This window comes from Macrobrachium rosenbergii, chromosome 5 (genome assembly GCF_040412425.1).
Source record: "Macrobrachium rosenbergii isolate ZJJX-2024 chromosome 5, ASM4041242v1, whole genome shotgun sequence".
Lineage (NCBI taxonomy): Eukaryota > Metazoa > Arthropoda > Malacostraca > Decapoda > Palaemonidae > Macrobrachium > Macrobrachium rosenbergii.
Window position 1 is genome coordinate 45,948,782 of NC_089745.1, and position 27,712 is coordinate 45,976,493.

Below are 27,712 nucleotides of genomic sequence, written 5' to 3' on the forward strand. Positions count from 1 at the left end.
AAAATACTGACCCATTTCCAAATATTCACCAAAAAGGGAAAAACTAGTGTATGGACCAAGATCATAATCTTGTTCCCATCTTGTATAAGCTACATTCTGATGATTGTCGTGGTCCATTTTCTTTTTCCACCAAACTCGCAAAACCCTAAAAAAAATACATAGAAACATTCAAAACCATACAATTACAGTATTTGAAATACTGAAAACATCCTTTATATCATCATCTAACACCTATACACTTTATTCCTAAACACCCATACTTACGGAATGACAATTTCTATGAGGTTACTGAAGAACTGCTTCCCAACCATGATGATGGCCAACTGTACCATCAACTCAAAAAGACATCCTGCTGGATCACACATATCTGACCGTACATTCATAAAAACATTTGTTCGGACATCTGTATCACCAGGATGGAAGAAAAAGCGTCCCTACAAATAAAGAATGGAGTTAATAACACAAATGATAAACATCAAAATGTAAAGAGATTATAATCAAGAACATACGCATGTACAAAAGTTTTGCATATTAAGAAGTTTGCAAAAATTCAATTGACCTGCAATGCCATGGACGAATTTCTATGTAATGCTTCTGAGGTACGATTTCTTATTTTCATAGACAGTGATCAATTTCCAGTTGCTTCCTTGTGTTTACTAGAAATGCTCCTGATGCTGAAATTTTCTGAAGTCCATGAGAAAGTAGACATTTCTGGCTGTGCCTTATTGATAATAAAGGCTCATTACAGAACCTAACAGAGCAAACTTTTCTGAAGTTGTTCTGTACCGCTACTACAAAAACCACAGGGGTTACTTACAGAATAATGAAAATGTCTTAAAAATACACAGCCATCTTTTCATTTCCTTTGTTACTATATCCAGGATAATTTTAAATCACCTAATGTATACACTTCCCAAAATCATGTACAAACTCACTAAAATCAACATAATTGTAGTTAGTATCATTTATTCACATATGCAATAAAGCTTCATGACTGAACACTGACATAAGATTATATAAGCAAGTCTTCTACTCATTATCAGACACACTGAGTGCTAATCCATTAGGTTTTAAAAAGCACATATACTTTAACTCTGATAATACTGGTATATACATGGTAATATACTGAGCTAATAGAGTTGCCATGTAATTTATGGCCCATTGAAGTGCTGTGAACATTTTTCCGGCTAATTTCATCCAAACCGTATGGCATGCAATATTAATCCTCATAACAGTTAGCCTAGTATTCACTCAAAACCTGGTATAGTTCCTACAAAGATCATGTCAGTAAAAAATAAAACGGCAGTAAGCAAGTGCTATTTGTGCGGTTTAAGTTACAATACCATGTTCTGTGTATGAAAAAGTGGATAATGATACAGTATATGCTGTAAATAACCTTAATGTATATAGTACTGGTATACAGTAATTATCTTGAAAAATTAAACTGCAAACGATGAAAAGTATGCATGAAACTTTGGGGCAATCAAGTTTTCTGTACAGTGTATAATGCAGTATGAAACTTTCCACTACGGCCCATGAAACTCAGCCACAGTCTAGTGGTGGCCTGTGTTGTGCGCTATGGGGCTGCAATTGGTATGTTTGATGATTGGAGGGTGGATGATCAACATACCAATTTGCAGCCCTCTAGCCTCGGCAGTTTTTCAAATGTGAGGGCAGACAGAAAAAACATGGATGGACAGACAAAGCCATCTCAATAATTTTCTTTTACAGAAAACTATTAAAAACTGTCTTTGCATTGCCCTTGCACTGTGACACCTAGACATTCTTATAACTAATACTGTACACACATAGTGTACTGCAATGTCCTACAGTGTATTACAATCACTTAGTCTGAATAGTATTTCTCACCTTGAAAAAGGCAATATATATGAGGGAAGAATAGTAGTTGATGAACTGAAACAGAAACATCTTGAGGGTATATGAATCCTCATACTCTGTCTGCGTCCGAGGAACTTCAAGATCTGTGAGCCACAAAACCAGCTTATCGTAGAACTGAAATTGTATAAAATTATTGTACTTTTTATGGTTACTGTTACCATCATATTCCATCTAATTATCAAAGTCAAAGACAAACTTTTATATACATTCTTTGTATGTTTCAGAGCAGTCATTCAACTACAATATACTGTATTTCAAAACATGAACAAACATGTTTGTGTTACTAAAGCAAACTTTTTGCACCAAGTTACGCTGTATTTCATACTGGTTTCCCCTTAATGAAGCTAGTGAAGATTTATTCTTCAAGATACTCCACTAGGGTACTTAAACACCAGAAATTACTTTGGAAGAAATATCTTTCAACTTACAAAGTTAAGTATGATGATAAGAATAAGATCAATAAATGCAGCTGTGATTGAAGTAATTAATCTTGTATTACTTCTAATGTATTCGTTGTCTGTCTTGTACACTGAGACAGCAACAGCTATACGATATAGAATCACAGCAAAGACAGCTGCAAGGACCACAAATAGCTGTCAAAAGGAAATGGCAATTTAGTGATAAATATTTCCTCCTATGATAACCAAATACAAATCCAACTCCCAAATGCTTTCACCACTAAGTTTTGAAAAAATTTCTGCTTTAATGTTCTTAACCATTAAAAATTAACATAATTTTGCTACCTGAGCTCTAAATTAACTTGGACTTTTCTTAAAATAAATGCCCTTTTCCATACATCAAACCATGGCAATACGCTTGTACAGTACAGTATTAAATGAATGAACATAAGTGACCAATACAGTACGTTTGTCTTCTAAAAACAGTTTTGTTCCTGATCAGTCTGCCCTGGGAAGATTAAGTAGATTGAAGTAAATCACCATCCAAGCCATTTCTCTAATAAGGCAGAGCTTTAAACTGAAAAAAAAAATGTGTTAGCTATCAATCTGGGTGCTCTAACACATGTAGACACTTTACTTGTGGCTCATAATGCCATCTTGGATGTTAGCATCCGGACTACATGAACTGACCTCCTACTTTGTCTCCTATTGGTTGCTTGTAGTTTTAAATAATCTCCAGGTCAATTCATCATACCCACATTTTTTTTATTAATTATTATTATTATTATTATTATTATTATTATTATTATTATTATTATTATTATTATTAAAGCAGTTTCTTAAGCTCCTTCCTATGGGGTCATGCATCACAAGAATTTGTTCCAGATACTACAGTAGTGGGTTCACATTTACCACAGCTTTCCCTAGCAAAAACTGAGAGAAATAAAATTGCTTCTAATAGACTATAGTATACTGCCTTTTCAATGCATTCTCATTTTTGATAGACTGTATCTGGATTTTATGTTAAAGAAATAATTCTCATTTCTACTACAATTCTACTTCTGTCCTATTCATCCCCACTTAACTCATGATGAAAATCACATTTTCAACTTTCTTGTGTTCATAATTTACTTCTATTTTTTGTTCCCCAAACCCTAAACATTATACAGTACAGAAAATGGTAATTGAGCATTCAGATAATAGCAATTTCAAAAAACACAAGTATACCTTCACTATAAAGTAAACCCCCCATATTTGCAGACTCGCCATTTCGGGGATTTCTCTGTGGAACGTAACTACACATTATTTGTGGAAAATTCACACATTCGCAATATTTTTCACCGAGAAATATTCACTAATTACTGTATTTTCATATCATTTTCATGACTAAATGCACTTCTTGTGATAAAACTATTAAAATACTGTACTCATGTATAAGCATTTTTAGAGGGTTTTTCTTGTGTTTGAACTATCAAAATACGCAGTTCTAAGTGTTTTTAGAGGGATTTTAAGATTCCCGGATTTTAGCTATTCATGGGGGAGTGTGGTACGCATCCCCAGCGAGTACAGGGCCGTTTACTGCACACTAATGTATGAAAATAACTTCCCACAAAATATTATGCAGTAAAGATTTTAAGGTTATAATTAACCTTGAAAATTTAATGGGCTTACACGAAACATTTTAATTTTCATACATACATACCATTAACAAAACAAGAGAACCAGATGCTATTACACGAGATACTTTCTCCCACAGGGGTAAATAGGGCTCTCGCTTTTTCGTGACCGGATTTATTCTTGTGGAAGTCACTTTCTCATGGAACTGAGGACGAAGTTCTTCTTCTTCTTCATAGTTTTCTAGATCCCACTGCCACTGAATGACAGATTGTTTACGTTTCCAAAGCTCTAGAAACAATGTGGCTGCAAAATAAAGCAACATCTTTAGTTTTTCAAACTCAATCATGACACCAGTTAAAAAATATCTCCATTATTTTAAGGATTTCAGTCTGCATATTCTTCAGCATTTCAATAATAATAATGAAAAACTAAAAATTTCTTCTTCATAATGTATGAAGAATAGACAAGATGGTGGTTTTGTGTCCCTGAATGAACTGTTTACATTATTATGAAATCACTATATGAAAATATTTAAATCAAGGGATAAAGAGCACAGTTTAAATACCTAAAGAGGACTTTTGATAATGAAAACGATGCAATAACATAGATGACGTTATACATACAGATAGCTGGTTTGATTGTGAAAATGAAACTAAATACTGTACACATATGTAGGCATGTGCATTGGTCAAGGCAATTCAATGCCTATAGTGATAAAATAACAAGAGTAGGAAACAATAGTATGCAGTACAAATTTCAAAATGATAGGAAAAGACTGTGAATGGAATGAGAAATGTCTCATGTTTATGAATGATAGTGTTCAGTAGTCAAAGCAAGGAGAAGTTGCAAAGTCTGATAAAAAGTGATACCGTTGAGTTAGTTAGTTATAAATGATTTGTTTAACCAGACCTCTGAACTCTTTTAGGGTTCTTCTCGGGCTGGGAAAAGAATGGGGGAAAGAGTACACAAAAAAATTAAGTAGTTAACTAAATAAATAAATAATAAAAAAGGGGGGGGAGTTAGAAAAAAACAATCGAGAAAGAAAGAAAAAAAAAAAAAAAGGGGGGGGGAAGATTATATTTTACTTATCAATTTAATTTTGTTTAGGAAAAGAATGATATTATTAACTGAAAAGTTATTACCTTCTGCTAGAATATCCTTTATTGATTTATTTTGTAAATAAGTCTTTCTTTCATGATGCCATCTGGGACAGTCAATCAAAATGTGTTTGACTGTTACTGGGATGTTACATCTTTCACAAGTTATTGGGTTTGTGTGCGGAGTTGACATCAGATGACCATGTGTGAGTCTGGAGTGTCCTATTCTGAGTCTAGTTAAAATAACCTCATTGATTCTTTGCTTTTGGGTAGAAGAATGCCATTTTTTAACTTCGTTCTTAATTTGTTTTAGTTTGTTTTGTGGGGGGTATATTTGTCCAATCATTTTGCCAATCCCTATAAATTAAGGGTTTAACTGATGCTAGCCAGTCTGGTATGGGTGCTTTCATAGTAGTTGGGGGGATTGTACAAGCCAATTTTGCAGCTTTATCTGCTTTCTCATTACCCTCAATACCTACATGGGCTGGGATCCAACAAATTTGAATTTGAAGGCCGTTTGTAATTAACTGATGTATTTCCGTTGTATATTTTGGACAAGGTGATTATTTGATTTAAATGATCCTATTGCTTCAATTGCACTTCTTGAGTCGCTCAATATGAGTGCTGAAGGAATTCCTTTTTTTGTTATAATCTGGTTACAATGGGATCATTAATATACAAAAATAGGAGAAAGAGAAATAATTTAATACAGAAGAAAAGAATATACCTAACTACTACTTCAAGGCTACTAAGGTCCTTTATTTTTTAGTATGCAAAACTCATTACAGTGGAAGTGGCTGACTAGTGTAGTTATAAAGGAGTATATGACATTGGTAACGGTACACAAAGAACAAGTTAAAAGTAGAACAGAAGTTTAAAATCCTAACTCTCACAGGGATTATCAGAACAAGAAAAGAATGAAATGGAGGGTTGGTAAGACCAGAAAAACAGTAGGAGTGTTCTAGCAGGACTCAGAGGAACCGCAGGGGAGGCAGAACTTGGAATGTATGAAGGAACTGCTGAGATAAGTCCTTGTAATAAAAAACCTCAATGCATATTCAAGGCTTTATTCAGCTAAGATCCCAATATAAAGAATTACTGAAGCCAGCAGAGTAGGGTGTGAGAGAGGTGCGAAATAATGAGCAGGAAGACAAGTACTGCCAGTTTATAGATGAAGCGATCCGCTTATAAAGCGGCATGTGGACGTCTGCGTATAATGCAGAGACTGTAGGTACAAAGATTTACAGGTGACCTGAGGTCAGTCTATTTCTCTACAAAAACAGGACAGGTACATACAGAAAACACAAGAAAACATAATGATTAACAATGTCTGGTCTGTTACAAAAAATACTCTGTTACATATACATAATGCATGGTCACTTGAACAGACAATAAAATATACAATTCACAATTATGGTATGTGTTCGGCCGACCCCAGGTCACATGTGAAGGCATTGCAGAAAACGGGATGTTCATTACAGAGAACGTGTTGAGTGGGGACCTTACAATACTCCCCCCCACAAGACGTAGGTAACGTCTGATCAAAGTAGGTATCTGCTGGGGCGACGGAGGGGGCCCCGCTTTCTCAATGTCAACTGGAGGGGGTGGTCGCCTTCCCCGGCGCCCTCTGGAGAGATGTGTTGGGGTGCCTCTCTGTCTGGTTTTGGGGTTTTCCGGGGATGCCCATGACATTTTCCTGCGCATGGAGCTGGCCGGGGGTTGCTATATCCTGTGGGAAGCTTTGGGAACCACCCCCGACGTCCTCCTCCAGGAATACGGGCTTGAGGCAGTCTACTGATATCCAGTCTTCCCTTCCGTGGACGGCTACCCGGAATGCCTTTTTATCCCTTTCGAGCACAAGGAAAGGTCCTCTGTAGGGCCTGGTTAAGGGTGGCCGCACGGCGTCGTCCCTTTCTTTTTGAGTTACTCGAAACTAAACCCTGCACATTCATCACTATGATGGTTTGCGTGTTATCCCCACTATCTAATATGGGTAATAATAAGGATTTTCCACGTCTCTTTCCTACGTGGGTGACGGAGGACAGACCGGGAGGCATGAAGGGGGACGTCCTGTCGGTGCATGTCCTATGGCAGGGGGCGAACTTCCCAACCCTGTCACGGAGCCTCTGCATTGCTATGTTGTCCCTGTCTCCTGCGACAAGTTCCCCCGGGACTACCAGGGTCTCCCCATAGAGTTTTTCTGCTGAGGAGGGGCTGCCGTTGGCTCTGGGGGCGGTTCTCAATCTGAGGAGGACCCAGAGCAGCTGGTACTTCCAATTCTCGGAGGTGCAACGAGCCATGAGGGACACCTTCAGGGATCTGTTGAACCATTCCGTTGGCTGAGCGGTTGTAGGTGGTGGTGCTGTGATGAGTGGTCCCCAGCAGGCGTGCCAGGACGGTCCACAGCTCGGACAGGAAAGCAGGACCTCTGTCTGTCGTTATGTGGTCTGGGACACCAAACCGGCTGATCCAGCTGGAGAGGAGGACTTCTGCGCATGCACTGGAGGTGGTTTCTTCCACGGGTGTAGCTTCGGGCCACCTCGTGGAGCGGTCGACGGCTGTTAAAGGGAATCTTGCTCCTCCTGGTTGGGGAAGAGGACCCACCACGTCGACGTGGGTGTGCCCGAAGCATCCCTTCGGCTGGGGAAACTAGCCCACCCCAGACTCGGTGTGCCGCCCTACTTTGCTGGCCTGACACTGCATGCATTGCCTTGCCCAGGCCGTCGCATCCTTCCATATGCCGTGCTAGACGAATTTCTGTCAGTAGCCTGGCCATCATCCTTCCGGAGGGGTGGGATAGGCTGTGGATGACGTCGAAGACCAGCCAACGGCGGGAGGCGGGCACCAGGGGCGGGAGGCGGGCACCAGGGGCGGGGTGGCCAGTGCTCACGTTGTTCAGCAGTGTTGACCCTCCAGGGCCGAGGGGCACGTCCTCCCACTTCAGCAATGTGACGGCTGTGCGGTAGGCTGGGGTCTCTGGGTCGGCGGCTGTTCACAGGCGAGGTTTTCATAGTCGATCCCGAGCTGCACTGCGTCGATCTCAATCCTCGAGAGGTGCCACTGCTGCCTAGAGGACCATGCGTCCCCCAGCTTCGTGAAGGCATGGACCAGTGGCTGATGGTCAGTCCAAATCGTGAAGGGCGTCCCCTCCAGGAGGAACTTGAAGTGACATACCGCCTGGTATACTGCAAAGAGTTCCCGGTCGAAGGTGCTGTAGCGGGACTCAGTGGGGCTGAGGTTCCTGCTGAAGAAGGCGATGGGCTGAGGGGTCCCGCTGATGACTTGTTCCAGGACGGCTCCACAGGCGACATTGCTGACTTCCGTCGTCAGCTGGAGGGGAGCGTTGGGGTCCTGGTTGGCCAAAGATGTTGCCTTGGCGAGGGCGGCCTTCGTCAGGAGGAAGGCCTTCTGCTGGTTGGGGCCCCACACTAAGGTCTTTGGACGACCCTTGAGGACCCCCATCAGGGGGGCCATGGTGTGCGCGATCCCAGGGATGAATCTTCTGTGGTAGTTGACCATTCCGAGGAATTCTTGTAGGGCCCTGATGGAGGTAGGGGTAGGGAACTTCTCGACAGCCTCGACGACATTGGGCAGACGCCCCCTGGGGATATCTTGTGGCCCAGGAATTCCACCTTCTCAGTGCCGAAGGTGCACTTGTCGAACCTGACGATGAGGTCACTCTCCTGCAGGCGCTGCAGGACCTTCCAGATGTGCCGCAGGTGTTCCCTCTGGGATCTGGAAAAATTAGGATATCATCAACGTAGCAGACGCAGAAGTCCAGATCCCCCAGGATGCTGTCCATCAACCTCTGGAAGGTCGCGCCCGTGTTCCTCAGGCCGAAGGTGGAGAAGACAAAGACGTAGGGCCTGAAAGGCGTGACGATGGCGGTTTTGGGGATGTCTTCTGGCGTTACTGGTACCTGAAAATATGATTGTAAGAGATCTAACTTTGAGAATATTTTGGCCCCATGGAAGGAGGCCGTTAGGTCCTGCATGTTTGGTAGAGGGTAGTGGTCGGGTTCTGTAGCAGGGTTGAGCTGCCTGTAGTCACCGCAGGGCCTCCAGGTGCTGTCCGCTTTCTGCACCATGTGAAGGGGGAGGCCCATGGGCTGGGAGCCTTTCTGCATACAGGCAGTCCCCGGTTATCGGCAGCCTTGGTTACCAGCGATCCGGTTTTACGGCGCTTGTCTAGTAACGACGATAGCCAGTTTTCATCGCTGATAACCAGTTATTGGCACTGATAACCGGTTATCAGCGCTGATCGGCTCTTATCCTTTCCATCTCAGCAAAGGCCTTCTTGGCCTCCTGAAGGCGCTGTGGGGGAAGCCGTCGGAACTTCGCATGCGTCGGGGGGCCCTTTGTTTTGATGTGATGATATATCCCGTGTTTGGCAGGGGCTCCGGGCACCTGGCAAAGCTCGGGTTTGAAGACTTCTGGAAATTCCTTCAGGAGGGAACCATACTGGTGGGGCGCGACGGAACAGATGGCGGGCTCCCTGGGGCCCGGCAACAAGGGCAGGGACTGACAGGACTCAGTGTCCAGCAGGCGTTTGCAGCCGACGTCGACTTTCAGTCCGAAGTGGGCGAGGAAGTCTGCACCCAGGAGCGGGGTCCTAACGTCCGCGACGATGAATTTCCACCTGTACCTCCGGCCAAGGATGGAGATCGACAGGAGCTTGGTGCCGTAGGAGAGGATGGGGGACCCGTTGGCGGCCGTCAGGGAGGCAGTCGGGTCCGGTGGACGTCTGCGGTCCTCTCTGGAAGGCGGGAACACTGACCGCATGGCTCCGGTGTCGATCAACATCATCCTACCGGAGATGGTGTCGTGGATGTAAAAGCCTACTGGTGCGGGGCCCCTGGGTGTTTCAGGTGCTGCTGCCATGGCGGCCTGTGTGGGTGGCCGCCGCCTCCCCCGTTTTTTGGAGGGAAGAAAAGGCAGGGGGCTTCGCATCTCCAGGCAGCTTTCCCGAACCTCTGGTGGTAATAGCAAAGCCCTGGCCTCTCCTTCTTCTGCTGGTGGGATGGCTTCCTCTGGGCAACGACGTTGACGCCCTCCATGGTGGGGATGAAGGCAGTTGATGGGGTGTGCGGGCGTGGACACCCGCTTTGCCGCCTTTGTGGAGTCCATCAGTTGCTGCACCACCCTTATCAGGTCCTCAACCGGCAGGGTGTATGCCTCTGTGATCTGCCCACGGACCTCTGGCAGTAGCTGCCACAGGAAGATCTCTCTCGACAGGCTGATTTCTTTGCGGCTGCCACTGCTGTCAGTCTCGGGGAGGAGGAGGAGGTCCTGGAGGGCATGCCACATTTCCAAGAGGTTTCCCCCCTGCCAGGGCTTGAGAGCGAGGTTGAGGGCGCAGGCAGCTCTCTCGGAGACCGGCAGGGAGCAGGTCTCGACGAGAGTGGCTTTTAACTCCTGGAAGGTGACAGGGCTCGACGTCGTCATTAACCACGGGGCGATCTTTTGATGGCGATGTCCGCCTTCAACACCTTGTCGGTTAAGCCTGCTACCCTGAATTGCCCCTCGACCCTGTAGAACCAGGACGCTGCGTTTTGGTGGGTGAATGGCGGCAGCCTTATGCTGAGGGCCGCCTTCGGTTGGTCCGTCAGGGGGGTCATCGCGCGGGGTGCAGGGACTGGCGTGGAGGACCATGAGGGAGGGGTCTGCCTCCAAGAAGTTCGTGGTAATTTGTATGTGGTTGGGAATGTCTGCGTCCATGCTTATTCCGCGCTCTCACTTGGAGTGTGAGGGAACACTCGCGTCAATACATGCTTGGGAGCGTGCCGTGTGGGTCCGCTAATGATGTCGGTGACCTGCCGACGAGGGTCAGTAACGCCTGGACGCTTTGTTAGAGCACCGTAGTTAGTCTGTTAGGGGAGTGGGTTGGTTCATCTGGCCAAGACTTAGTCGCCGTTTGGGTCCGTTAATGGCTTCCGGGAACCACTCCGTGGGTCACCACTGTGAGAGAGGTGTGAAATAATGAGCAGGAAGACAAGCACTGCCAGTTTATTGATGAAGCGATCCGCTTATAAAACGGCGTGCAGATGTCTGCGTATAACGTAAAAAGATTTATAGGTGACCTGAGGTCAAACTATTTCTCTACAAAAACAGGACAGGTACAGGTTGACCATCACTAATCTGGCGTCATTGGGACCTGGAGGGTGTCGGATTAGCCATTTTGCCGGATTAGCCATTTATTAGGCTAGAATACACGAAACCCAGTAGCTAAGCACCTCATCTTAGAATTAAAATATCCCATAAATCAGTACAAGTTGGTTAATAAAGAAAAGACAATTATCAAATACAGGTAGTGCTTGAGTTACAATAATTCGACTTAAGATATTCTGAGTTTACGATGGGGTTAGCAATTAATACTGATGCGAAAATATTTAGAAAATATTTTTAGATTTCGCGCAGGCGCAGGCAGCGAGAGAGACCAACTTACAATAGACCAACTTCTTTTCTTCCATCTCTTTATTCCATCTGCTAGTTAAAAAAGTAAAACAGAATGATAAAAGTATTGTTAGTAACGTTATACTCTTGCGTAAATGCATACACAGAAACGAAAACTACCATTCATTAACGACATATACACAATGCACCAAAACGTTCAGACAGGTTATTAAGATGAATGCCAATTTACCACATTCACCCCGGCTTTATTAACACTATTATACCCTATGAGACAAGCTTATATAATTATTATGCAGTGGACCCCCATAATCGTGGGGGTTGGGGACCACAACCACCCACGTTAAGCAAAACTCCACATTAAGTTGGAAACCCCTCTAAAAATGCCTATAACTGCCTGTTTTAATAGTCCACACACCACAGACCCCCCTCTAAAACTGCTCATAACTGCCCATTTTAATAGCTGAAACACCAAATATACCTTAAATTACCATCCTAAAACCCTTTAATATAATTTCAAAGTCATCTTACAACATTACACTTAAAAATTTATGGCTTACAGCTACATGTGAAAACTAAAATCAAACACAGCCATTTTCTCTCATACAGTACTGAAGCTGTCCCATTTTCTTTTTTCAGATAGGGGAAACATTGGGAATTTAAGAGTTAAATCATACCTTACATTACTTAAATATTTAAATATGCATTGAAAAAAATACCAAATTATATATGCAATCAACAGTGATACAATATTCTCTTGTGTATGTACATGTTACAATGATTTACTAATTTTCAAATATTAATATTAATGTAAACAGCAAAATATCGATAAAATTATATTTCACTTACAGCATCCATTTGTACTGTACAGTATTATATTGATCTGTTTTCATTGTAATATGTATCTTAAAAGTCTATTGTCCCAACATTTGTAATGTTTACGTTCTGAGAATCAGCTGATTGAGCCTGCTACTGAAAGAATTGGGAAAATAATTTTTTCGTTGCTAAAATAAACAAATGTATTAATGGAATTGTTATTTTTAATTTTGTACATAAAAGTTTATGATACAGTAATTCATATTTCATTGAGAGGAAAGGGAGAACTGGTGCTTACAAATGAAGTCTCAGCACAGCAGCTGGGGGCGAGACTTGACTTGACAGGCTGGGGAGGAGAGTACTTAGGTATGAAATTCGGATTTCATACGTAAGGTGATTACAGATGAAACATCAACAGTGATAAAATATTCTCTTGTGTACTGTTATAATATGTGTGATAATCATAGAGTCAACTAGACTTGTAAAGGAGTACAGTTCAGTAAATCAAAGAAAAAAATATGGCAACATATACCTACAATAAAAAAAAATTACAAATGTCAGAACGATCAGTGATTTTTATACATATTAAGATGATAATACATCAATATAATCCTTTTGCTGTTTTTTCATCAAAGGATATGTATACTGAGAGAGAGAGAGAGAGAGAGAGAGAGAGAGAGAGAGAGAGAGAGAGAGAGAGAGAGAGAGAGAGAGAGAGAGAGAGAGAGAGAGAGAGAGAGAACTGAGGTGTTTATCAACATTGGTAAGCTGTTTTGTGATTTTGCAGGATTTTAATTCAGCATTTTACAGTATTGATATTTTGCTGTTTACATTAATATTATTATTTGAAAATTAATATTGTAAATCATTTTTTTATCATAAAAAATGTATTTAGTCATGAAAATAAAATGAAAATACTGTAAAGTAATTAGTGAATGTTGCACTGCAAAAAAATTCACGAATTTGTAAATTTCCACAATATATTTGGAGATAAGTTCCACAGGAAAACCCGCGGTTAACTGAAGCTGCGATTGCTGATCTGTGACCTAGCGGGTACCCACTGTATACATCTTACAAAAATACAATTATAACATACTATATTACAAGAGTTTCATAAAACCCAGCAAAATTAATGATAGGTCAGATGATCCACTGGACAACATATGTGTTGTGAACGCCTAGGGACAACTGACAGGTTATCACCATTATTTGAAGTTGTAGCATTATCACTGATAGATTGTTCTATTTCCTGTATTTTAGAAGCATCGTTTTTACTGATAGCTTCAAACTCCTCCTCAGGTAAATTAACATCAGTGTTTTCAGCAAACTGTGTCTTCCTAGTCTCAGGTGTTCATAGCACATCACGAGGATATTATGGAAAATTACTGATGACTGTATCTTCATGTCCATCTTTAAATCTAATATGTGTGTAAAAAAGGTTAGCTTCTTGTAACCTAAATGATAGGATCTTCCTTTATACACACGTCTTCTCAGAAGAACAATTCCCGATTTGTACAGCCATGTGGGAAGGCTCATTCCTGAAGAAGTTTTTCGCTGAAAGATGAACATTCTCTCATGAAGTGTTTCACCAGTAGCAGTGTAAAACAGAGTGCGAATCAAATGCAACATATCACTGAGAACCATTTCCCAAACCATTGGAGTAAATCATGAGACTTCAGGGCAAACATCATGGACTTCCTTATAGTCCCAACAAAATGCTTGCATTGGGTATTGCCAACTGGATGATAGGGCATACAACGACTTGTTGGAATGCCATGTTTAAGAAGGAATAATTTTAGTACAGAGAACATAAAAGATGCTCCTATATTGGGGCAAAAAGAAATCTATATTCAACAACAATTAAAGGATTTTGACAAAGGAAAAATCTATTTCTGGATCGGGGTCCCGTGTCACCCGGTGAAATAGTCCATTCAGCACTTATTTCTAGGTAATTCCGTTGCTAGATACCAGAGAAAGCTAAATGAAATACTGGAGTTACTACCCCAGAGCGAGCTCCACTAGATGGAGTCGTGTATGGAAAAGGGTGAACTACAAAAACACGGAACCTTATCCTATAGAGATTCCCAATGTCAAAAGTCCCAACGAGAGAGGTGCCGATACAAGCCCATGCACTACTCGCGGACTGTATACAAGGCAACACTAGCCGCATTCCATGTTAGCACCCACCTCACTAGAATGAAGTTTATCAAGGGAGGGAGAGAATGAAAAACAGGGTGGGTCACCCGGGTGACACGGGCCCCTCTCCAGAAATAGATTTTTCCTTTGTCAAAATCCTTTTTCTGGATCGGGTCCCGTGTCACCCGGTGAAATAGTAACAGAGAAATAAACATCATTCTTATGCTATTAAAGACTTAAATAGAAACGTTGAAAACTAGGAGAATTCTACCCTGAACATAAGTAAGTTCCTCTAAGTTCATGTAATGAAAATAATGTAAGTGGTCACCGTCTAAGATCATGAGCTTAGAATAGCACCTGAATAGGCTTGTATTAAGAAAATACTTCCTGCCTAATAGCAGACCCAATGACAGTGGCAATTTAATGATTGCCAGTATGCAATGGGGATAGTGGACCCTTGAAATCAACATTTAAACGATCAAATGGTTTCATGGCTTGTATTAGCTGAGCTCATCCTCTAAAGAATAGAGAAAATTCTGAGCTCTGATGAAATGCATAAACCTAGTAATACCTGGATGACAGAGAGACTCGTGCAGTTGATATAACTACTGGGTATTAACAGAGCACAAATTTCTTAGAAAGCATCAACTGCCTCGTAAGAGAGTGGAAGAATGGCATTGATGAGAGGGCGTATCCTTTCAGGAAAACAAGAAATCCAGTGAGAATAATAAGCAAATAAGTCTGTCATCTGTTGCAGCGACTTCTTAGTCTGTGGAACAGACAGGTCACAGCTAATTAAGACTAATTTCATAGCCGAGTATAAAAACAGAGTCTAAGGAAAGAACACACTAAGCTTCATCCAGTAGCGTGTTATAGTGACGAGCTGCCTTCATAAACCTTCTAAGGTTTTCGTTACGTTCTTCTTAAGTTGCCACAGACAAACGGCGTCATCAAGATGAGCACAAACACCCTTTAGACCATTCGTTCTAATATCGTCAATAATCCTTTGAGAATCTTCCACTCCACTGGTGAGACCAAAACATAACCCGGTAAATTGATAAATGCTGCCAGCTGCTTCAAAAGCTGTTTAAGGTCAATCTTCCTCTGGTAAAGGGGCCAGATTATAGGCACTCTTAAAATCCACTGAACCAAAGACTTTACTTCGGTATTTCATTGACTAGGTCAACTATGTTAGGAGGACAATATGCATCCAAGTGGGTGAATTTAATAATAGTCTCTGAATAATCGACAACCATACATCTCTTAATTCCTGTTGTGAACAACAGCCACTTGAGCACACCATGGCAATATACTATTTTCAATTACAACTTCATCAAGAAGATCGATTTCTGTCATTGCAAATTGTGGATCCAAAGTATACTGTATCTCCTAGATTTTGCAACAATTGGATGACAATCAGGGAAAAGATTACAGAATACTCTAGGGGTGTAATAGATGGTGTAGCTAAAGCAGATAATTCTAGTTTAAGCTGAGAGCAACCATATGACACACTTAAACTAGAATGCATAGTAAAAAATTGGATTCCAAGAATTGCATCCACACAAAGCCCAGGTAGCACAAGAAATTTAACATGGGAATACTCATATTCCTTGACTACTATGTCAGCATTGCAAGAGCCACTTGTATGTGACACAAAGTCAGAGGCACCCATGGAGATAGTTCCTGAGTAAGGACAAGTTATTTTATATTTTTCAGAATGTTATCACCAGTAAAATTTTCTGAACTCTCAGTGTCAGTAAGGGAATTTACTTTAGTTCCACACATAAAATTTGGGAAAACAGAATTATTCAGCATCGGCGGAACAGAAGCAAGAGCAGCAGTGGACGAGGAGATGGAAGAAGTAGGTTTCAATTTACTCGAGCATACCTTAGCAAAGTGTCCAAGTTTATTGCATTTTCGACAAGTAACTTCCTTTGCATGGCACTTATGTCTAGGATGATGCTTGTTTCCACAAAAGAAATGTTTCTCTTGTATAGCCAGTGGAACTAAATCATTACCTGCATCATCAGTTTTCTCATGTTTCTCTTTAACAGGGGTACGATAACCAAGTTCTGGCAGAGATTTAATGGTGGCTGCAGGAGTACATTCATCAGAGAAACTTTATATGACTGCAAGTCCTTGAGGGCAAGTTCCAGTGCTCTAGCTGCTTGATCAGCAGCAGCAGATAATGTACGCATTTTATTTTCAAGCGATCTCGTTCGGATATGTTGAGAGGAAATCCCAACAATAAAAGCATCACAAATACTTTCATCTCTATATACCTCTGAGGAAATGTCCAATTGCAGTCAACGCTGTTTTATGTAGAGCACATAAATCCTTATCAATAGTTTCTCCTGACATCTGCCGACATGTGGGAAGGTGATGACGAGAAACAACTTCATTGGCAGGCTGCATAAAATGTCATTTTTATGATAAAATAAAGCTTTATTTATATTTATCCAGTAATTACATTACTTAGTTTCTAACTCGACGGCAGCTTGAATTTTCGAAATTCGTGGCAATACTCTACTGTACTTCTTCCATCCAAGTCGGTGACTAGGCCCTACCAACTTTCTGGGGAGGAGAGGAACAACCCTTGAAAAGTGCTTCGATTTGTGTTTGCTAAAATGTCCATGTGAGGGGAGGAGGATGGGCTCTGCTCGTAATTACTGGGTAAGTATACTGTAAATAAAACTATTTTATTTTATTACAAAAATGTAATTTTTATTTAAGTAATTTACCCAGTAATTACAACACTGAGTCCCACACTGATGGATGGTGGGGATTCATGGACATATCACACCCAAAATATTGAAGTTATTAGGGATATATTTATAATGTTAGCATCGATAAATGCTTGTTGTTCCTTACCTGGAGAGGGGGAGCTACTAAAGGAAGGTACTGCCTCTGGTTGGAGCTCATCTCATCTCAGACTTTGCTGCAATACCGAAAACTGGATGAGCTAGAGTCTGACATAACCAAAAACTAGACAAAAAGTTACAAAGGTTGCATAAACACTATGAAAAAAACTACCAGGAGAACACTAAGGAAAAAAAAGCCTAACAGTATTGATTCTCATAAGGAACTACGTGTACCGAACTATTGAATAACCAATCGGCAAATCTCGCCAAGAGAAAAAGCCGGTCGACACAACAAGTCACAAACAATTCTTAAACAATAACCAAAATCAGACAGAAGTCAAAATTGGATAGAAAAAGTCAAAATCAGCAGTTAAACAAAAAAAAAATACAGTAGTGCCAAAGGCAATCAATTCAGAATACTTCACCGAAACGGGAAGCTAACAAGACAAATTTCAAAAAACCAAGCTGCATTCCTGCAACTGTTTAAGCTCTAGGATGGCAGAAACAAATTGAAGCACTTTTCAAGAGTTGTTCCTCTCCTTCCCAGAAAGTGGGTGGGGTCTAGTCACCAATTTGGACGGAAGAAGCACAGTAGAGTATTGCCACAAATTTTGAAAATTCAAACTGCTGTCGAGTTAGAAACTACAGCGAGTTAATTACTGGGTAAGTTACTTGAATAAAAAACCTTTTTCAGTTTAGAGATGGCGGCATTACAAATAGCGTAATCAGATATACGGCTCGAAGTTCTCAAGCAATAATGCATATGCAAGCATACAAAGGTAAGTGTTGTTAGTTTCTTCAGCAGCATTTTTGTATCATGAAAAGATAAACAGCCAATGCTTGGATACTCAAGCACCATCTGGAGAAGTAGGTAGACTACTGAGATGTTCTGGCCAAAGAACGCATTCCATTCTGCAGCTGAATATGCAAGTTATGTCTTTCCTGAATAAACTGTAATAAAAACCGCAATGCACCTTCAAGGCTTTATTCAGCTAAGATCCCAACACAAAGAATTACAGAATTCAAAAGTAAACAAATATGGCACACACAACAGAAAAGAAAACAACCATTCGTTAACAACTACTGTACAATAGTACACAACGCAGCTACACATTCTAACAGGCTTGTTAGATAAATACCAATTTACCATAGTCCTGATAAGTGGTATATGATTCTTGACTGCATGTGAAATAAACAACGGTAAAAGCTAACAAAATAAGCTGCCTAAAGAGTATATTTGAAGCGTGAAATGGGTTGTAAGGGTGAGGAATGTAGAAATAGAAGCAAGATGCTGAAAATTAGATTAGTGCAAGTGATAAGATAGGCTTGAGTATTTTGAAGTTGTTCTGTAGATATATTAATGAAATGGGAGAAAAATTTCAGACAGAAAATGGGTATGATTATGTTTCCATTAACAGAGTTGGTTGATACAGGTCACCACCAAGACATTTACACAGTTTTTAAAAAAGCATTACAGTATGTAACTTAGTTCTAAATAACAAATGCTAAAAAGTTTTTTCGAGAATGTTTATATTTCAAGATTCAATTACTGTACATTTATTCAAAATTAATTCACTCATAAAATACCTGTTTACTGAGAGAATAATACTTACCCCAAAATGACATGGCAATTGAAAAAAACACAGTAAAAGGATTATCAAACAAGAATGTTATTCGGGAGTTGAGGCAAGAGTCAGATAGTTGCCAAAAGGTACAAACTTCATCACATATTGGACACATCACAAGAGACCCAGTGGCATTTGCACTTTCATCACATATCTCCTCACTGTAGAAAGAGGAAAGCAAAATTATAACAAAGTCAGAGAGATGACATGAAGTCCTACATTATTTTGCATAAACAGGCCTGAAATTTTCCAAATCCTATGGTTGATTTATTCCTACTTATAGAGTACTTTGTTTAATTATGATCAAGCAGAAAGGTACATTAAGAGAATAATCTATGATAACATAAAATACCTTCCTTAATCATTATGCCTCCAAGAAAATAGTATAAATGAAACTTACTTTCAGATCAAAATGCATATCAGAGTATCAAGTTTAAGAGCACTATATACATTGCCTGATCCTCACCTCAAAATGTAATTTAGATTATTGATGAACATATAAGCCCTCAGCTACACATGCAACCAATATGGAACATAAAACTGTTTAGCAGACACTACAGAATATCACCAGGTAAAATACATGAAGATGCTGTGTTACAACAATACCATTTCCACAAATTGGAAGCCTGTCCTATAGACAAAAGCAATGTTTGCTAACCAAAAGGGAAAAGGCCCTCAGCAGCATTGCTTTCTGCCTTGAGCTCAACTGCACCTGCATTTCCTCTGGCTTCTGCTTAAATGTTCAACTTCTGTAACTTTACTTAGTTGTAATTTTTACATCTTACTCATGAAGCCTAGGAAAATAACTTAGTAGTCTTGGTAAACTACATTTAAAGAAATATCTACTTACAGTAATGACCACTCACGACCAACTCTTCGGCCATCCAGTACTGTACTCGGTATAAGAACTGTACATGTAAACTGTGGGTTCCATAAGCAATCATATAATGACTGTTTACCCCTCTGTCTCTCTTGTGTTGTTTAAGGCTATGTTATTCCAAGTTCTGATAAAGTTCATATTAACTCCTTACAATCCCAACAAATTATTAATATTTTATTTAAGTGCATCCCTAACAAACAAAAGAAAAAGAATGACTACTACACACCTTAATTATCAACTGTTAAGCAGTTATTTAATTCATGTATTATTTTGAACAATAAAAAGGTATTTGTTGTGACACAGTTACTTATAACAACTTGTGTAACCCTCAGAGGAGCTCAAAGAATATTTTTAGAACTTTCCAATATGCAGCAAAGTGTTTTTCTGGATCGGGGTCCCGTGTCACCCGATGAAATAGTCCATTCAGCACTTATTTCTAGGTAATTCCGTTGCTAGATACCAGAGAAAGCTAAATGAAATGCTGGAGTGGCTTTTTTAGACAGGCCCTCGCAATTTTGTCAGGTCCTCTCCTTTAAAAAAGGGGGGGGGCACTGTCATTGGGTCTGCTATTAGGCAGGAAGTATTTTCTTAATACAAGCCTATTCAGGTGCTATTCTAAGCTCATGATCTTAGACGGTGACCACTTACATTATTTTCATTACATGAACTTAGAGGACCTTACTAATGTTCAGGGTAGAATTCTCCTAGTTTTCAACGTTTCTATTTAAGTCTTTAATAGCATAAGAATGATGTTTATTTCTCTGTTACTATTTCACCGGGTGACACGGGACCCCGATCCAGAAAAAGGATTTTGACAAAGGAAAAATCTATTTCTGGAGAGGGGCCCGTGTCACCCGGTGACCCACCCGTTTTTCATTCTCTCCCTCCCTTGATAAACTTCATTCTAGTGAGGTGGGTGCTAACATGGAATGCGGCTAGTGTTGCCTTGTATACAGTCCCATGAGTAGTGCATGGGCTTGTATCGGCACCTCTCGTTGGGACTTTTGACATTGGGAATCTCTATAGGATAAGGTTCCGTGTTTTTGTAGTTCACCCTTTTCCATACACGACTCCATCTAGTGGAGCTCGCTCTGGGGTAGTAACTCCAGCAATTCATTTAGCTTTCTCTGGTATCTAGCAACGGAATTACCTAGAAATAAGTGCTGAATGGACTATTTCACCGGGTGACACGGGCCCCTCTCCAGAAATAGATTTTTCCTTTGTCAAAATCCTTTTTATAAGACTGCTCTGTATAATCAACTGAGGGCCCCAAAGTTTGGTTGGCAGCATAGGCAAATATAGCATCATTAACCTCACACAATAATAATAAAAAATTTTAAAATATTATTGCATACATCTATGGAATATTTTACAGTACATCTTTAACAGTGCTAAGGCAATGCATAATAGCACTTACAAAACATGCAGAAGGTTCTTCTAAAGATAGTATAATCTGACAAACATACCTAGGTTTATTGAAATCAGAATACATGACAAACAACCCACAGATGAAAGTAAAGCCACCTAAGAGGGATGCTGGGATTAACATCTTTGTGTAGAAACCCAACCAGGCAAAGTATAGAGCCATCTTGTCACCGAAGTATCGTCTAATTACATGTAATGGCTGTTTTTTATACCAACTTCCAGGACGGGCCCACTCAAGATAAAGTAACTGTTGAAGATTATGAAAATTAATCAAAATTCAAAGAACTCACACACATTTTTCTATCAAACAATTATTCTGTACAAAAGGAAGGAAAAGTTAGGTTCATGGCCCATATTATATAAATTATATACTTACATATATATAATTAAAGAATCACACCATCAAATGCCATAAATCCACATTTGAGCAAAAGTACTTTTTTGTTAATGCTAATAAATTATCTTTTTTTTTTTTTTTACTGGACTCCAGCAGGTGTTAGAGAATTTTCCATTATGTTAAGACCAAAGGTTTGTTAGTTATGAAAAATACAAAGTGATTTAAAATTTGCCCTTTCAACATATTCTCAAGATACAAATATAACATTTTTGTATCTATAACACTTTTATCACTTAGATACAATAACAAAGAAAGAATGAAATGCTATTTCAGTATTCATATGAGACTTTACTTTAAGGATTAACATTTATCATTTGCCATTTTCTTCCCTTGCTCTTCATAAATGGCTGAATCACTGGGAAAAGATGGAATGAGGTAAACTTGGAAAGGTCACTGATAAAATGAAAGAAAAAACTAAGTGAGACAATGGAATTCTGAGGAACACCACTTAAGATGAGAGATGTAGATGATGATTTGATATCATTATTAACAAAGCTTTATGCCAGACTCAAATCCCTAAGAGATGCCCAGAGTGATGAAACATCATTATCCAAAATCCTACAGAGAATGTTTTGAGTACTTTAATAATAGTGGAGATTAAAGCACCACAGCAGGAGTTCAAAATAAATCAGGCACCAATCTTGGGGATGGTTAAATCAGGCACTGTTCCAAGAAAAAGAACAAGAACAGGATTGAATGATTGAGCAAAAGAAAACAAAGCACAAGAGCCAACTAATCTGAGTATCAGTCTGCGTCCCCATCCATGATTAAATGAAACAACTGGCTTCTCTTAGGCCAACACTTTCACTTCCCCCAACATTCAGGATGTAACTGGTCTTCTGATTCATCTCTGCACCCGGGCAGTTTTCCCATTCACAAGGATAATCCATGACTGTGTCCTACCCCTCTGATGAATGTAAAGGCCTTGTTCCCTTTACCCATCTTACCAAACTCCAAGGTTGTCCTGGACCTCTCATATGGAATTGGCATGGTCCATCTCTATAGTCCTCACTGGGGTTGATTCTTATTCCTATATATGACCCCTTTTCCAGCCTCCATCATATACAGGATGTCTTTATTATCTCTCTAATATTGGTCTTGACTTGGTTTTAATTACCCATGACTCCAGCACTGTTGTTCACAACTGTCCTGCCCATAGGATGCAAGCATTTTACATGTATGGTTTAATCAAGTATTTTACCACCGTCTTAGTGATCCCACATTAAGTCTAATTGGTCATGCCTGTGTCATGTCTCCTACCTGGTTTATGTCCTTACAGTAAACAGGGATTGATATCTAGTTTGAGTCGCACCCGTTTTCAAATTCATGATTGCTTGAATTAGCTAAGCTTATGCCTTTCTAGTTTTCCTAAAACTCACAGCTGGCATCTGCTCCCTGGATTCATGCATACCCATGAGCAGTTTCTTTGATCTCAAATTATTACTATACAGTACCTGCAACCTAGACCATTGTCATACATGATTAATGTATTCACTTCTGTCTTTCAAATATCAATTTGTCCAGGGGTCAGTGTCTTTCACAACCTCTGAATTCTCAGTCATGCCCTTGAAAGGTGTCCTCTCATTGGCCTCCTCATTCTCATAGTTTCTATGATGTAGTCTCCCTTTCAATTTTGTCGTGGCCATGATGTTACATCCCAATTGTACTTGGTGGAATAATCAGAGAGAATACCGATGTCCTTAAACCTTCTTTATTTGTCTTCAACCGAAGCTACAGTAATCCTGTTATTCCAATAGCTATATACAGACTCTTGAGAAAAGTATTTACGTAGTCAAAGGTAAATGTTAACTGCTCTTTGGTAAATGATCACCAACCCAATATAACAACATATTTAGAGAACTGCTGTACTTTAAACAAGCACCTTGTTATATTACTAATAACAACCAGTTATACTCTCTTGTTCTAACATAAATAAATATAAATGTAAGGTATATCATATTTCTGGGGGGAATTTTTTTTTTTTTTTCTCCTAAAAAAAATCATACACTAGAAAAAAAAAATCAATAGTTTTTAACAAATACTCTTGTATGAGGTAACATAGGTATGTATTTACATTCTATCCAAAATCTGAATAGTGCTCTTTAAAAAAAAAAAAAAAAAATATTTTCCCTCTATATAAAAACTTACTAAAGAATATTACAAATTAATATTCAAAAGCAAAGTCTGGTACTCAAACAGGCATAACATAAGATACTTCACAAAGACATGTTATGACATTATTACATAATTTTGTACTTCACCAGACATCAGGCAAAACCAATTCTGAATAGCTAATGCAGGTATGATCTAAGCAGTAAAAGTGTTACTACTTCTTTCCCTGCTTTTCAGTCTTGTTAATTAACATGATCTCTCCATCTTTGTATTTCACAAGATTATCCTCGTTACTTGCAAACTTAAATTTATTTTCTTGCATTATCATTTCAAGATCTTCATTCCATTTGCATTCTTTTGTTAGAACATCTGCAATCATGTCTTTCTCTCCATCCAGCCAACTGTAAGACTCAATACAGCCCTCAGTCAACATGTCCTTCATCTCCTGTATGCTGTACCTGAGAAGCCTTTCCTCAACCTGCTTGGTACTCCCAGCAGATTCTAGCATGGGTACTGAATCTGTGAACAATTTGATTGGAATTTTCTTTCCATACTCACCAAATAATAACTGTTCAATCTGACTCGCAAAAAACTGACTGTTATCAATAATCTTAGTCATACTTCTGGTTTCAGAAATCTCTTTGTTCAAGTCCATTCTTTCTCTGTACAAACCTTGCATAACATCCATTTTAATTTAATTTTTCTTAAACACCAGAGGGATTTTCAGGGTAACCTTCAGCTTAACTTTTCGAAATGTTTAAATTTGAAAAATATTAACTTAATTTACCTTTATAAAATTAAAAGAAAAAAATACACACATACTAGAGGTCTCGTAAATTTTCATGGGTGTAAAACTTCTCACTCAGAATTTTCTTTGAAGCGTCAACCTACGTCAACCAGCGTCAACTTTTCAATAGGAGAAGTAATACTGGTAATATAAGTAATACCTCTTGTTGTCTTCTTCCTACATGAGGAACCTTACACTCCGCATATCATCTTAGGGGAGCTTTTGGCGGGAAAAGTTCAAGTTCCTTTGTTCTTCTAAACATAGCTAATGGTTGACCCCTCCACCCCCTTGGTAAGGGTGTTTTACTCCATGTTTTCTGGCATTTTAGACTTCACAAAAATTTTCACAAAACTTTCAGAACTTATTAATCACAAGAAAACACTCGTTAATCTCGATGTCATCTCTGACTTGTATACCAGGTCCGAGATTCGATGACGTCTCTGCTACCAACTGTTACATCCCAATTGTACTTGGTGGAATAATCAGAGAGAATACCGATGTCCTTAAACCTTCTTTATTTGTCTTCAACCGAAGCTACAGTAATCCTGTTATTCCAATAGCTATATACAGACTCTTGAGAAAAGTATTTACGTAGCCAGAGGTAAATGTTAACTGCTCTTCGGTAAATGATCACCAACCCAATATAACAACATATTTATAGAACTGCTGTACTTTAAACAAGCACCTTGTTATATTACTAATAACAACCAGTTATACTCTCTTGTTCTAACATAAATAAATATAAATGTAAGGTATATCACATGACACTTCCCCTACTTAGTTTTAAGATTTACTAGTGCTATGTATCTCATCATTAACTGACTATATGTTTTAAATACAGTATGGTGACAGCCTTGCTGGTTACAGAACAACATAATACAGAAAGGTACTACGTATCCTTTTACTACTCCCATAAAGCTTTTAATTACTGCAATGCCAATATAATATGAAAACTTTCTACATAACAAAAATATTTTCACATGCAGCTTTATTTATTATTATTATATTACGTATTATTATCATTTTTTTTATATGTAACTTACCCAGTAATTACATAGCTATTAGTTTCTTTTAACCGGCAGCTCAAAATTTTGAAATTGTGTGTCACGCTAGTTTCTTTTGGTTATGGCGATGTGCCCCGCCCACTTTCGGGTGTAAGAGAAGGTACAACATAGCAAAAAGCTTCAATTTGTTTCTGCCGGCTGTGGTTGAAGGACTGTGGTTGGCAGCAGCTCAAATTTTGGAATTTATACTTTGCTGGTTGTTTGCCTTATCTTCAATGGGAGAAGTATTTATTTTCATAGCCTTTTGGCATAATTACGATAGTGTTAGGTGAATTTTGATCATTGGTTGACGACTCTTCGCCCGTTTTTTAGACTTGTATTAGACTTTTCTAGGATGTCTGACACTAGTAGCTCTAGTACAGTATTAGGTATTGCAGCAAAGGCTACAATACTAGACTAACTAAAGAATCTTATGACTCGCACACTGTTTGTGTTCCATGTAGGGGACAAACATGTTCAGTAGAGTTACGTTGTGAGGAGTGTAATGACTGGGATATTAAGAAGTGGAAGACTTTAGATGCACATCTCAAGAAACTAGCTACAGATAGGAAGAGGAAAGCTAAGGCTAGGGAATCTAGTAAAGCTTTAGCTAGTCAGGATTCATCCACTAAGTCAGATGCAATTGCTCCTGTAATTTCTGCCATTCCCATTCCATCTCCTCCACTTGCGCAACCCTCTCCTTTACCTGGCTCTCACATTTCCGACCCCAACACCATCACCAGTCTGGAGTCGAAAATCAACACTCGTTTCGAGTTGATTGTGCTAAATATTAGATGTCTGTATGATTTACACCTCTAAGAGGAATGAATACTTCATTGAAAAGTAAAAAATTATATATAGACCACTCTGAAAGAAAAAAAGGGAACTTATATTCATTTAAAAATTATTTTACTTTGAAAGGGTATAAAATATAATCTCTATGTTTAGAAGGCTTCAAGCTAGTCTGTTTTAGAATGATCAAACTACAATGTATTCCTTATGTTTGACACTCTCTGTGAATATATGAATTTATTAAAATTAAAAATAAAAAGTTTTTGCAGAAATAAGAAATTTATATATAGTGTATGAAGTTCCCAAAAAACATTTATACCAACCATACTGTCTATTACAATGCATCTCAAAAGAAAAAAAATATTTATGGTATATGATAACATTATATATATAATATATATACATATATATATATATATATATATATATATATATATATATATATATATATATATATATATATATATATACATACATTATAATATATTCCATGTGTACGGTCATACATTCCTTACCCGTAAATAAAAGGCCACGTGGTAATTTTGGGCTGCCAGGGAGGGTTGGCCACACCCAAGGTCACACCCTTGGCCACACCAGGTGGAGGATCAGCAATAGGAAATCTCCTTGTTCCTAACACCGTCGACTGGTAACCATATTTATTACTTCAATGAGAGAGAGAGAGAGAGAGAGAGAGAGAGAGAGAGAGAGAAGAAAACCACGAGGTATTTGAAAAAATAGGATTTACAAGTCCATATTTCGAGAAATAATAAAAAAGTAAACTAAATTGAGAGAAACAGACACTACAATGAAGGAACAAATAAAGGTGTGGTTCATATCCTTTCTGACCTGAGACAATGTTTACAACCTTGACTCACCTAAGCAGGATTATCACAGGTAGTGAATTATCAAAAAGGAAATACCAAAGGCTTGACAACTGATTCCTCATATCCCTTAGCTTGTATTTCAAAGCCCTTTCGAAGATCTCATACAGATAATGGTAAAGCGCATTTAGACGTGGATATAAATAGAGGATATTCATATCTGTAACTTTTAAGAAGTTTAATATACTGTATCATGTATTTCCCTACATGGCTATATACATATACATATATAAATATATATATATATATATATATATATATATATATATATATATATATATATATATATATATATATATATATATATATATATATATAATATATATATATATATATATATATATATATATATATATATATATATATATATATATATATATATATATATATATATATATATATATATATATATATATATATATATATATATATATATATATATATATATATATATATATATATATATATATATATTCATTAAAAGCAATTGCTTTAGTGGCACCAATAAAATTTCTTGCAAGTATCTTCATACCAAC

General features: G+C 38.9%; 1 protein-coding gene across 6 annotated transcripts in view; it reads right to left on the reverse strand.

Moving 5' to 3' along the window:
• LOC136838739 (anoctamin-4) overlaps positions 1–27,712 on the reverse strand; it is a 228,983-nt gene that overhangs the window by 22,773 nt on the left and 178,498 nt on the right. For all 6 annotated transcript variants that reach the window (XM_067104191.1, XM_067104189.1, XM_067104187.1 and 3 more), the window contains 7 exons: positions 21,206–21,411; positions 18,848–19,020; positions 4,000–4,217; positions 2,328–2,492; positions 1,870–2,013; positions 265–434; positions 12–145 (listed from right to left, as the gene is read on the reverse strand). In XM_067104191.1, the coding sequence (XP_066960292.1) occupies positions 12–145; positions 265–434; positions 1,870–2,013; positions 2,328–2,492; positions 4,000–4,217; positions 18,848–19,020; positions 21,206–21,411 (1,210 nt within the window). The remainder of the gene's footprint in view (positions 1–11; positions 146–264; positions 435–1,869; positions 2,014–2,327; positions 2,493–3,999; positions 4,218–18,847; positions 19,021–21,205; positions 21,412–27,712) is intronic.